This window comes from Scyliorhinus torazame, chromosome 3 (genome assembly GCF_047496885.1).
Source record: "Scyliorhinus torazame isolate Kashiwa2021f chromosome 3, sScyTor2.1, whole genome shotgun sequence".
NCBI classification, from domain to species: Eukaryota; Metazoa; Chordata; class Chondrichthyes; order Carcharhiniformes; family Scyliorhinidae; genus Scyliorhinus; species Scyliorhinus torazame.
The window spans coordinates 111619522-111632017 of NC_092709.1; the positions used below are offsets into that span (position 1 = coordinate 111619522).

Below are 12496 nucleotides of genomic sequence, written 5' to 3' on the forward strand. Positions count from 1 at the left end.
TCAGAAGGTGGTGGTGAGCTGCCTTCTTGAACCGCTGCCTTCCTTTGTGGTGTAGGTACCACCTACTGTGCTATTCAGGATTTTGACCGAGCGACAGTGAAGGAACGGCAATATATTTCCAAGTCAAGATGGTGAGTGAATTGAAGGGGAATCTCCAGGTGGTGGAGTTCCCAGGTATCTGCTGCTTTTGTCCTTCCAGATGGTGGTGGTCGTGGGTTGGGAGGTGCTGGCAAAGGAACCTTGGTGAGTTACTACAGTGCATCTTGTAGATGGTACATATGGCTGCCACTGTTTGTCAATGGTGGAGGTATTGAATGTTTGTGGAAGGGGTAGCAATCAAGCAGGCTGCTTTGTCCTGGATGGTGTTGAGTTTCTTGAGTGTTGGAGCTGGACTCATCCAGGCAATTGGAGAGCATTCCATTACACTCCTGACTTGTGCCTTTAAATAGCGGACAGGTTTGGCGGGTCAGGAGGCGAGTTACTCGCCATAGGATTCCTAATCTTTGACCTGCCCTGGTAGCCAGTGTTAATAGGGCTAGTCCAGTTCAGTTTCTGATCAATAGTAAACCCCACGTTGTTGATTATGGGGGATTCAGCGATGGTAATGTCATTGAATGTCAAGAGGCGATGGTTAGATGCTTTCTTATAGGAGATGGTCATTACTAGGCACTTGTGTGGCATGAATGTTGTTTGCCACTTGTCAGCCCAAGCCTAGATATTGTCCAGGTCTTGCTGCATTTGAACATGAACTGCTTCATTATCTGAGGAGTCATAAATGATGCTGAACATTGTGCAGTCATCTGCAAACAAAGTCATTGATGAAGCAGCTGAAGATGGTTAGGCCCAGGACACTATCCTGAGGAACTCCTGCAGTGATGTTCTGGAGCTGAGATGATTGACCTCCAACCACCACAACTATCTTCCTTTGTGCCAGGTATCAATCACTCCACTCAGCAGACAGTTTACTCCGATTCCCATTGACTCCAGTTTTGCTAGGGCTCCTTGATGCCATATTCGGTCAAATGCTGCCATGATGTAGATGTCAAGGGCAGTCACTCTCACCTCTGGCATTCAGCTCTTTTGTCCATGTTTGAACGAAGGCTGTAATGTCAGGAGCTGAGTAACCCTGGCCGTCCTTGCTGAAATGCAATTTCCTCCCATTAAACATTGTGAAGATCAAAACCATTGTTTTTAGTCCCAACACAAATTGTATGTTATCACCCTCTGGGGCTACTGTGACATGTTTTGGTAGAGTGATTGCAACATTGCCGTCCTATTTATTATAACTTGAGCTGAGTTTTCTGCCACATAACATCTTTATGCCAAAGACCACCCATTTCCATAATATCTCATCTTTACCCCACCTAAGTTCAACGACTGCTGCAAACCTCATTTGTACTTTGGATTGCGCCAAACTCAATGATGCAAATGTACCTTTGGACAAATTTCCATATTTCATCCTCCCAAATCTTGAGTGCATCAAAGAGTGTTGCCTGCATCCTAACCATTCGCCCATCACCTTGGGCTTCCTGACCTACTATAGCTCCCTTGATCGATAACATCGCAAGTTTAACATTTTCATCCTTCTGTTTAAATCCTTCCACAACCTTGCCCATCCTTTTCTATGCAACCTCTTCCAGCAGCCCTATTGTGGCATCTTCATTTGAATGCCCCATGATTAGCGGCCACGCCTTTAGCCGTCACGGTGCTAATTTCTGAAATTTCCTCTCCGAAACCTCGCTCTCCTTTAAATTAGTCCTCAGAACCTATCTCCATGACTAAGCTTTTGGTCGCCTGTGCGAATAGTTCCCTGTATGGTTCGGCGTCAAATTTTGCCTGCTAAACATTCCAGTGAATTGCCTTTAAAAAAGTCTCGTGGTTGGGAGGATTTATAAACGGTCAAAATCTTAAATCTGAACATTTGGCTCCGACATTAGAGTCTCCCCTTAAACACGGATTGACTCTAGTATTCCTTCTTTCTGTTTGTGGAAGTCTTCCTGGAAGGAATAACTTTCGCTTTTATTTCCGACAAGCTTCCGTCGAGTGTCTTAGCGCGTTGCGCCTTGGGTCCTGTAGTTCTTGGGCGGGCCGGCGCCTGCGCTGGAGAGCGGGGACGAGGCCGAGGGTGGACTACATCATCCAGAATGCACCCTGTCAAAACAAATGGCCGCGCAGAGTCGGGATCTTGCTCCAGGACAATCGGATCGAGACGGTTGGAAGTTTGTCCCGGAGCAGAGGGCGCCGGGGGCCAGCCAATGTAGCCATGTGCTCGCACACCAGGCGTGAGGCGGCCACTTGAGATGGAGAGGGGCGGCACTGCCGGGAAAGGCAAAGGCTGCGAGGCCTCGGAACGCTGCAACGCCAGCCTTCCCGGCGAACTTCTGTTGGACGAATACTTGAAGAGTCAGGGTCTATACCGAAAGAGAATTGCGAAGGATGGGTCCTGTCTCTTCAGAGCTGTTTCTGAACAGGTTCGCACGCTTAAGTAATAAAAACATTGCTATTGCACGGTGTACCTGTTTAGAATTGAATAAGACGTATGTTCCTTGCAATCAAGACTTCCAAAAACAGTTCATGTTATTATTTCTGTTGCCTTGTGCGCGATTGGTTGCAACTCTTGCCAACAGAAAATGCTGACCACGTTGTACTTGTGATTTCCCCACGACACACAAAATGTTGGTTGCGTTTTTTAGGTTGTTGGTAATGTACTCGAGGAAAACACTTTTCTTGTATGACATTAAAATCTGTTCGTGGTGAGATTGTTGTTTATGCCTTTCTATTGCAATGTTTTCACATTTGCCGCTAACCTTGAGCATGATAACTTGTTTTCTGCTTTTTAACATTTTAACAGTAATTTTTGTCATATAGTGTGAACACGTATTTACATTAGGTTTGGAATACTGGGGGAAATATTTGAAACAAAGAACTTGCATTTACGTAGTGTCCTTTACAAACTCAAGATGCCCTAAAGTGCTTCACAGCCAACCAAGAGCTTCTGAAGTGTAAACACTGTTGTAATGGGGCACCTCATGGTATGTGCCATTGTTTAGACCAGTGTTCTTCAAACTTTTTTTCCGGGGACTCATTTTTGCCAACCTTTGGGACCCAAGCCAGTCGACCTTCCCGACCCTCACCGGCCGACCCTCGCGACCCACCATTTTCTCTTACCGTTAATGCGAGAGGTGAGCCTGCTTAGTCCTCACGATCTCACTCCAATCAGGTTCACAGGAAGAGAGGGCTATGCACATATCGGGTGAAGGATTCAGCCGTTTCCTTTGTGGCTTCTTCACCTTTGTGAGGACGGAAAATCCAACCTTGCACATGTAGGTCGTTGTGAAGGGCACGAGCAACAAAATGCTTGTTTTACTCCGCTCCGGATACTCCTCAGAGATGCTACTCCAGAATGCTGACAGCTGTTGCTAACTTTTGGTTGGTTCAATTGGCTCTGTTTTATAACCTTTGCTCTAGAGTCGCCAGGTATCTTTATGATACCGCCACGAGGTTCAAGTTTGAGTCATGACCAATAACTCAATACAACAATTAGTAAGATTCAAATCAAAGCACATTTATTATACACAGTAATTCGCTACTCATATATACTTTCTAAACTATTTCTATCACTAACAGGCCAATACGTAGCTTCGGACTGGCCCACCAGGTCAGAGTAACAAATGGCCTTTCGTTCGGGTTCTGAGTCTGCGGGATTCAAAAGCTGGTATGGACTGGTAGCTAGGAGCGCCTATCTCGTAGCGAGCGTTGACTTGAGACTTGTGTTCTTTGGAGGCAGCTGGACAGGTCACTGTCGAGGGTTGGTTCGCGTTGCTGAGTGACCCTGTCAAGAAAGACGATTTGAACTTGGGGGGGCTTTACTTTATAGTCCCCAGGGGCTTCCCGCCTTTCGGGGCGGACCCCGTACCTGGTTTCAAGTCATTGGACTTTGTTCCAATCGCTTCGTTCGATTTCTCCAATACTGGAGCGGTTCCCTGATCGATGGGCGGTCTTGAGGTGTCCATTAGCCTCTTTTGTGTTGGCTCCTGCTGGCGCCGAGGAGTCTGGCTTGGCCTTGTTTACCTCAAATGTTTCGATTGTTCGTTAGTATGTAGATGGCTGCTACATTATTATGCAGATAGTTGCTGGTATCGATGCTGTCTGGGCTTTTGCAGAGTCTAATACACAGTAAACCTGCACCTGCTAGTTTTTGCCTGTGTTGGCTGAATTTCCTTTCAGCCTTTGCTGTTCTCCATTTTACGTTGGGAATTGGCCAACCAAGGTGGCTACACTCTCTCTTTGTGGTCCTAACGCGAAGCGTGAAGGATCACATAACTGCGTTGTCTTCATTCTCTGACCCGACGGGCACTCTTTTATGGCCTCTACACTGACCATAACTATGCAAGAAAATTTTAACTGACAATTCTAAGTGGCGCTATGTCAAACAGGGACATGCATTACAAAATAAGAAAAACGGTACCTCTAACAACTGTCCTTAATAAACTACACTCACTCAAACATTCCAATCATACTAACTTCCTAAACAATACAAACAAATCATAGCAGCATTATTCACATTTTCCTGGCTTGGCAGTCAAGCTCAAGATTGTACACTCGCTCATGAAACATTTCTTTATTCACAAAAAGGAACGCAAACGAATGTTCTTTATTATAGATCGCGGGGGTCTGGTTGTAACCAAAAATCGGGGATCTTATCCTATATACCAGAGTGCGAGCGCGGTAGGCTCTCCTCCATTTCCTCAGACGAATAGTCTGCACGATGCAGCAGAGTGTCGCTAATACTAGTAGGGATTCTATCAAGTAGGACAGGGAGTACCAGGTTATAAACCTGTCACACCAAGATGGTGTGGTGTCGCTTGTGACTGGGCTCTGGGTACGATGGGGAAGTGAATCATTAACGGCTGGAGGGGTTGGGGTCAGGGGGTTCGCGTTCGCGCGCAGCTAAATGTTCATGAGGGTGATGAGCAACACTGAGGATGTCCTCATGGTTCTTCTTTCTCTCCTCTCCTCTCTTCTCTTCGCTGGAGCTTCTGGAGTTCTGTGGGATCAAGCATAGTGCCTGTTACTATCTTGGTTTAATATCTCGTATGATAGCCTGTCTGTCCTTTCGTCCCAATTACTCCCTTTATAATTGGTCACTATGTGTAACTCCCTCATTTTTTTTTTTTTAAACCGAATATTCGGACAAGACACACTTACAAATACTGAAACTGTGCGAGCCGTCTCGCAGACTCTGCGATTTACCATCCAAATGTTTGAGGATGTAAATAGCAAAGGGTTGGCAACCCAAGGGTTACCTGAAAATAAAACAAAACGTTTTGAACAAAATTGCCGAAATGAGGTGTGTGTGGGCTGCGACGGGTAAGATTTGGATGGAATCCCCGGGTAGGACGGCGACCAATGCCGTGTGTGCCCTACCCGAGCGTAGCTGACCAGAGGGGGGGTTCCCAGGCAGGGCGGGTCCCAATGCCGTTTCTCCACTGCCTGAGCAACCGACAAGAACGGGCAAGAAATGTAGTCATCGTGGGGGGTTGCCGTATTGGTTCTTCCTTCGAACCAGAAGGGCAGTTACGAACGGGGGTCTGTGTTTCTGTTGACAGACGAGTTCCTCTGAACTGGCGTCTGGGACATTAACAAGTCTCTGTGGACAAACTAGTTCCTCTGAACTAGCGTCTGGCCAAATTAGTTTCTCTGACTGCCAGTGGGCGTCAGAAGGGTGGTGGCATGGGGGTGTGAATTTTTTTTTCCTGGTCTTGCATACAACATTTAACAATACAACTACAAACAACATTAAACATGCTGCAGGTTCCATCAGAAAGGAAACCGTTTTCTCCCAAGCGGGTCCTTTTTAACATCATCTGGACACCTCAGTCATCGGTTGAGGACAGGGTCGCAAAGGGGTTCTCGTTTTGGGAGTCAGACTCAAAGTCGAAATCTTCTCCCGGATGCCAACCTCTCGAGTGTATCAGGGTGGATAGGGCTGCATGGTGTGATTTGGGATCCCTCTCGTCATTCCGGACAAGTCTGTATGAATTAGCGAAAACAGCGCAGGAGCAGAGCGAGCTGGGACAGCGAAAACAGCGCCGGAGGAGAGAGCCGGGAGATTTATAAAGAGCGGGAGGAGAGAGCCGGGACTGCGAAAACAGCGCGGGAGCAGATAGAGCCGGGACAGCGAAAACAGCGCGGGAGCAGAGAGAGCCAGGAGATTTAAAAAGCGCGGGAGGAGAGAGCCGGGACAGCGAAAACAGCGCAGGAGCAGAGAGAGCCGGGACAGTGAAAACAGCGCCGGAGGAGAGAGCGGGGAGATTTAAAAAGCGCGGGAGGAGCGAGCCGGGAGTGCTGGGAGAGGTGAGTGCACAAAAGGTGTGGCAGGAGTGCCTTTAGACAAGGAGTGCTGATTGGAACAGAGTGCATCTGAGTTTAGGTGAGTGACTGAGTTCGGGTGAGTGGCGAGAGAGGGCTGTGCTTTTGTTGGTGTTCGGGTTTATCCTTGAGGTTCTATTTAAAAAAAAAAAAAAAAATTAAAAAAATTATTTAAATTAATTAACTAGTTGAATATGGCTGGACAGAGATGTGCTGTTGCTGTATGATGATGGAACTGGTGGATCCCATTGAGACCGTCAGTGACCACATCTGCAGCAAGTGTTGGCGCTTCAAATGAAGTTACTGTGAAAAGCCCCTAGTCGCCACATTCCGGCGCCTGTTCGGTGAGACTGGTACGGGAATTGAACCCGCGCTGCTGGCCTGCCTTGGTCTGCTTTAAAAGCCAGCTATTTGCATGGAACCACGCAGTCTTTCCATTGGGGTACTTTATTTTGTAGACGGAAGGGCTTACTTTGTCCGCAATGGAGTACGGACCCGAATATTTACGTGACAGGAATGTGCTGGAGTTGTATACGGAGAGCATGACTTGCTGTCCTACACTGAACTCAGTCGCATGCACTGTCTTATTGAAACAGGCCTTGCTCTGTTTCTTTCTTGTGCCCAATTTCACTGCGGCTGCTAGCTGAGCCGTTTTTACGTTTTCCACTAATTGTTTGACTGCGTTCTCGTGTGTGAGGGTCGTCACTTCGGGGCTGGTCAAATCTAATCCCAATAAAAATTCTGTGCCTTTCATGGGGCGTCCGGTCATGAGAGTGTGTGGGGTGTAACCTGTGGATGTAGAAACCGTATTTCTCAAAAATATCAGCGCAAAAGGGAGGACTGAATCTCAAGTGGTGTTGTTTTGCTGGACCATTTTTCTGAGTGTGGATTTTAGGGTCCGCTTCATGCGCTCCACGATACCACTTGACTGGCGGTGGTATGCAATGTGGAATTTTTGGGTAATGCCAAATATTGTGAGGACGTTCTTCATGACACGTCCCGTAAAATGGGAACCTTGGTCGGATTCAATGCTGCGGGGGAGTCCCCACCTCGTAAAGATGTGGTGGGTTAAAATCTTGGCTGTGGTCTTTGCCGTGTTCGTTCTGGATGGGAATGCTTCCACCCATTTTGTAAATGTGTCTATCACCACGAGTACATATTTGTAACCATTCCTGCAATGGTCTAATATAATCAATCTGGAGGTTAGTCCAAGGGCCATTAATGGGTCGGGTGTGACTAAGCTGAGCCTTTTTGGCATATCTGTCTGGATTGTTCTGGGCACAGATAAGGCAATTCTCAACATAGTGAGTTACATCGTCTTTTAAACTTGGCCACCAACAGAGCTGCCTGAGGTGGGCTGTAGTGGGATCAATTCCCTGATGCCCATAACCATCATGGAATAAACAAATGAGCTGATTCCTGTCCTGTTCAGGAAGCACATAAAGGGTGTCTTTTAACACCACACCGTCATGTTTGGTCAGAGCATTTTTAAATCTCTCGTAAGGTGCCGTAAATCTTCCTTTCAAAATCTCCCTGAGATTGCTATCCTGCTTCTGGGCCTGCACTAAATCCTCGATATTAGTCTGCGAGACCTGAACTGCATTCACTGGTGTGCTTTCGGGGGGTGTCCAAAAGTATCCGTGCCTGGAACCTGCCTTAGCCAGTGCGTTGGCTTTCACATTTCCAGGGGGGGAGGAACGATGGTGACTACCAACTTTGATGATTCCAAAGGTCCTGTTCTGTGCTCTTTCTAAAATGTGGCGAAGTAATGGGGCTGAGGGAAGGTGTTTTCCGCCTGCGGAAGCAAATCCTCTTGCTTTCCACAGGGGTAGGAATTCCGTAAGGCTGTTGCAGACATAGAGGCTGTCCGAGTATATGTCTGCTGGGCTGGGGAAGGAATCTGGGTGTTCCACTATGTATGCGATGTCTCCAAGTTCTGCCGCCTGCGCGCCTAAGTGTCCTGGAAGTTTTATTGCGATTTCTTCTAGGGCGCGTTCCTGCACGTCCTCGGCATAAATGCCGCATCCTGTTATGCGCTTCCCTTCTAAGACTCTGGAAGAACCATCCACATATATTCTTATGGGTTCGCACGTGTCTGTGTGCTCGGGGCTCTGGGTTGGATTTCCTATCTTTCTGGGGGGTGTTTTAGCAATAAAGGGGCCTGTGTTGTGGTGCGGTGAGATAATGTCACATTCATGGGGGGTTCCGGGGTACTGTAGGTTATCTGCTTAAAAGAGTGTGGGTCTTTGTCCTTTTAACAGTGATGTCCCGTCCCTGCAAAAGAAGGGTCCATCTGGCTGCTCTAATCTGATTGACTGTACCGTCCTTGAGTCGTCCGCCAAGTAAAAGTTGGGTGGGGGTATGTTCCGTGAGGATTGTGATGGGGTTTAGTCCAGTTATGTAAGAAAAATACTGTACTGCCCAAAAAACTGCGAGCAGGTGCCTTCCATAGTATCTAAAACTTTGGAGGCGAAGCCACGGGCCTTAACTGTTCGTGCCGTTCCTGGAAGAGCACGGCTGAAAGTGTGCGGTCTGTGCTTGCTACCTCTATCGCATAAGGGGAGAGCGGGTCTGGAACTTGTAGTGCGGGGGCTGCTATGAGTGCTCTTTTCAACGAGTCCACAGCATCCGTATGCTGCGGAAGCCATTCCCAGGAGGCTCCTTTCTTTAGGAGGTCTGAGAGGGGTGCTGCCTTGCTGGCGAAACCGTCAATGTGGTTTCGGCAGTAGCCAACCAGTCCTAAAAACGACCGGAGGGCTGAAACGTTCTGGGGAAGGGGCAATTTGGCAATAGAGTCAATCCTTTGATGCTTGATCTCGCGTTTACCGTGCGTGATACTTGTACCCAAATATATCACCTTATTTTCCAGAATCTGGGCCTTGTTGGGTTTACTTTACATCCAATTTTCTGTAGGAGTTCCAGGAGTTCGGACAGCAGCTCAATGTGCTCTTCCTTGGTGTCTGTCTGCAGTAGTAGGTCGTCTACGTACTGGACCAGACATTCATGGCGAGAACATTTTGACAAACCATTTGCCAGCTGTCGGTGGAAAATGGAGGGGGAGTTGTGGAATCCTTGTGGAAGGCAGGTCCACATGTACTGCTGATTTTTAAAGGTGAAGGCAAATTTGTACTGGCACGCCTTTGCCAATGGAATGGACCAGATCCATTACTGATATCCAAAACCGTAAAGTATCGGGAATTGAGTCCCTGCTTGAGCATGGTCTCGGGACTTGTGGCTACCGTCGGGGCTGCTGCGGGGGTGATCTTGTTGAGTTCCCGGTAATCGATGGTCAGTCGCCATGATCCATCGGGCTTTCTCACTGGCCAAATCGGCGTGTTATTAGTGGAGGCTACTGATCTAAGTACGCCCTGCTCTAATAAGCTGTCGATAACTTTTGCGATTTCTCCCTCTGCCTCTTGGGGAAATCTATATTGCTTTTGGGGTCTAGGGTCAGGTCCTGTGATTTGTACTGAACCAGTCATCCGGCCACAGCCGTGTTTGTAGGTTGCGAATGCTGTCCTGTTCTTTTGTAAAACTGCCCTAACCTGCTTGTCTGTGCTAATCGTAGTCGGGCCAAACCAAACTTCGCCTACTGCGCTAATCATGTTTGCATATTCTCCTATGGTGAGCATATTCTCCTAGCGTTGCGGGGGCTCTTGCGGATTTTGCCATTCTCCAGACACATTGGTTGACTGGATCGAAGGATAGGTTGTGGGAATTCATAAAATCTATGCCTAAAATGTGTTCTGCTGTGTGGGGTAGATTTTATCGCACGCGTCCTGTAATTGGGTCACTGTTAAGGGGGTGGTGTACAGAAATTCTGTGTCATCCGATGTGGCTGTGCGGTGGGTGGTGACTGGGTTCATTGGAGGCTGATCTATCTGCTCTCTGGGGGGTTGGGGCGTTTCCTCTTCTGGGGCTTTCCCTGCGCATATCTCTGCGCTGTCTCATTTAATTCTTCCCTATCAGGGCCGTCTTCCTCATCTAGCTGTGATCCAAAGGTTTCCACGGTAATCACAGCCTCATTGACTTGTGCCGTGTTTTTAATATGCTGTCACAGCTGAGACGCATAAGCTCAATTTCTTCTTTTGGAGGCAGCTGCAAGTTAAGAACTGATTCTGGGGTCTCAAACTCAAAGGGATTTTCCACCCACCTCCTCTCTCTCAGAATCTTAAACTTCTCTGGAAAGTAGCGACCAAAATTGTTGATCAGGGCAGCCAGATGCAACTCAATAAGGCTTGCCAATCCATTTACAGTTTCCTTACCAATGCTGTTTTCTTCAATGTGTTGTAGCAGTGTGGGAAACATGTAGTAGTTTTGACTTCGCACTCTCAATTGCCAAACTTTCAATATCTTTTGGAAAGCTTCAATTTCTTCAGAGTGCCGAAAGCAATCATTCATCCTTCCCTTGCAATTTGAGGTTCAGTTCATTTAGAATTGAAAATATGTCTGCAAGGTAAGACATTGCTATCATCCAAGTTTCATCAGCAAACTAATCAGTCAGAGGGGACAAATGCTCGAGGAGGAAAGAGTGGATTTCGTACCTCAGTTCGTAAACTCTTGAGTAGCACCCGACCCTTTGACAGCCAATGTACTTGTGTGGAACAATAAATGTATGTGCTCAGCCCCCATATCGGAACAGAGTGTCAAAACGTTTGGTATTGAGTGGGCTGCGTTTAATGAAATTCACAACTTTCACTATACCTTTCAACGCCACTTCAAGATTGGATGGAATTCCTTTCGATGCCAGTGCCTCATGGTGAATAAAACAATGATTCCAAACAATGTCCTGACCAGCTGCCCCCTTAATCCTTACTATAACTCCGCTGTTTTTCCCAGTCATGTTGGCTGCTCCATCACTTGTGATTCCTCTACAATTACCCCAGTCGAGCCCGCACTTTCCAACCACAAAACTATTCAAAACTTCAAAAATTTCTGCGCCAGTCGTGTGGGTTGCTAAAGTCAGTTAGCACAGCAAATCTTCAACAAATTCATTGTGCCAAACATACCTAATGTATACTAGCAAGGTTGCACAATCTGAAATGTCTGTACTTTCATCCAGTTGTATTGAGACTGCCTGCGCTGATTTTAAATGAGAAATAAGCTGGGCTTCTAAATTCTCAAGAATATCAGAAATTCGGTGAGCCACTGTGCTATCACTAAGTGGGATGCATTTCACTTTTTCAACGAACCTCTCATCTGTGACCGTACAAACTATATCTAATGCTGCTGGGAGAATTAATCTCTCTGCTATAGTGTGGGGCATTTTCTCTTTAGCTACACGGTAAGCTAACATGTAAGAGACTAATTGTACTTTGTTGTTCAATGTAACATTTCTGCTGAGGACTTCAGCCGACGATTTAAATTCTCGTTGCATCCTTTGAAAAAAATCAAGAGGTTTGTCCTCAAACTCGCCATGCTTAGTCTTCAAATGCCTTTGAAGTTTTGAGGGTTTTAAACTTTCATTTGCTCGCACTTCCCTGCATATAACGCACATGGGCCTTGCATCCTGATTTGCATTGGCACAATTAATAAATCCATACCTTAAAAAATCATCTTTATACCTTTGTGCCTGATTTCAGTTTCTTAATGGGCTGTTCACCAGAGGTCCTGGAGCTCACACCAGCACTGCTTTTTCCTGGTGTGGACCCTCCTGAACACTCACACCAACACTGCTTTGTTCTGCTATGGACTCTTCTGAACAGCTCACACCAACACTGCTTTGAACTGCTGTGGATTCTCCTGAGCCAATCTCTTCAGTAAGTTTAGTTGTGAGATCCTGGCCTGTTTGTGTCACTGGTCCTCTCTCCCTTATAACAAAACGATCCATTTTAAATTTTACTGTCCTGTTGCTTATTTGCTGCTAACAAAATGGAGGAATCGCAGTCACTATATAATTTTGCGCATGCGCACCGATGATCGGGCGCGCATGCGCAATGCGTCCGATTTTTAAAAAAATGTTTGCGGTCATTTTGAAGACTGCTTGCAGCCAGTGTTATTAAAAGCCGGCTGCTGCGGCTGACTTGTGCGATCGGGAGCGCCGCGAAGGCTCCACGACCCTCCTGACACCCGCCCGCGACCCACCCGCGGTCGCGCCCCCGAATTTGAAGAACACTGGTTTAGA

The 12496-nt window shown here is 47.1% G+C and overlaps 1 protein-coding gene across 2 annotated transcripts in view; it reads left to right on the top strand.

Moving 5' to 3' along the window:
* The first annotated feature begins 2158 nt into the window (after positions 1 to 2158).
* Positions 2159 to 12496, top strand: part of otud4 (OTU deubiquitinase 4) — a 189761-nt gene continuing 179423 nt past the window's right edge. For both annotated transcript variants that reach the window (XM_072496128.1, XM_072496129.1), the window contains exon 1: positions 2159 to 2471. In XM_072496128.1, coding sequence (XP_072352229.1) covers positions 2301 to 2471 — 171 coding nt within the window. In that variant the 5' untranslated portion in view covers positions 2159 to 2300. The remainder of the gene's footprint in view (positions 2472 to 12496) is intronic.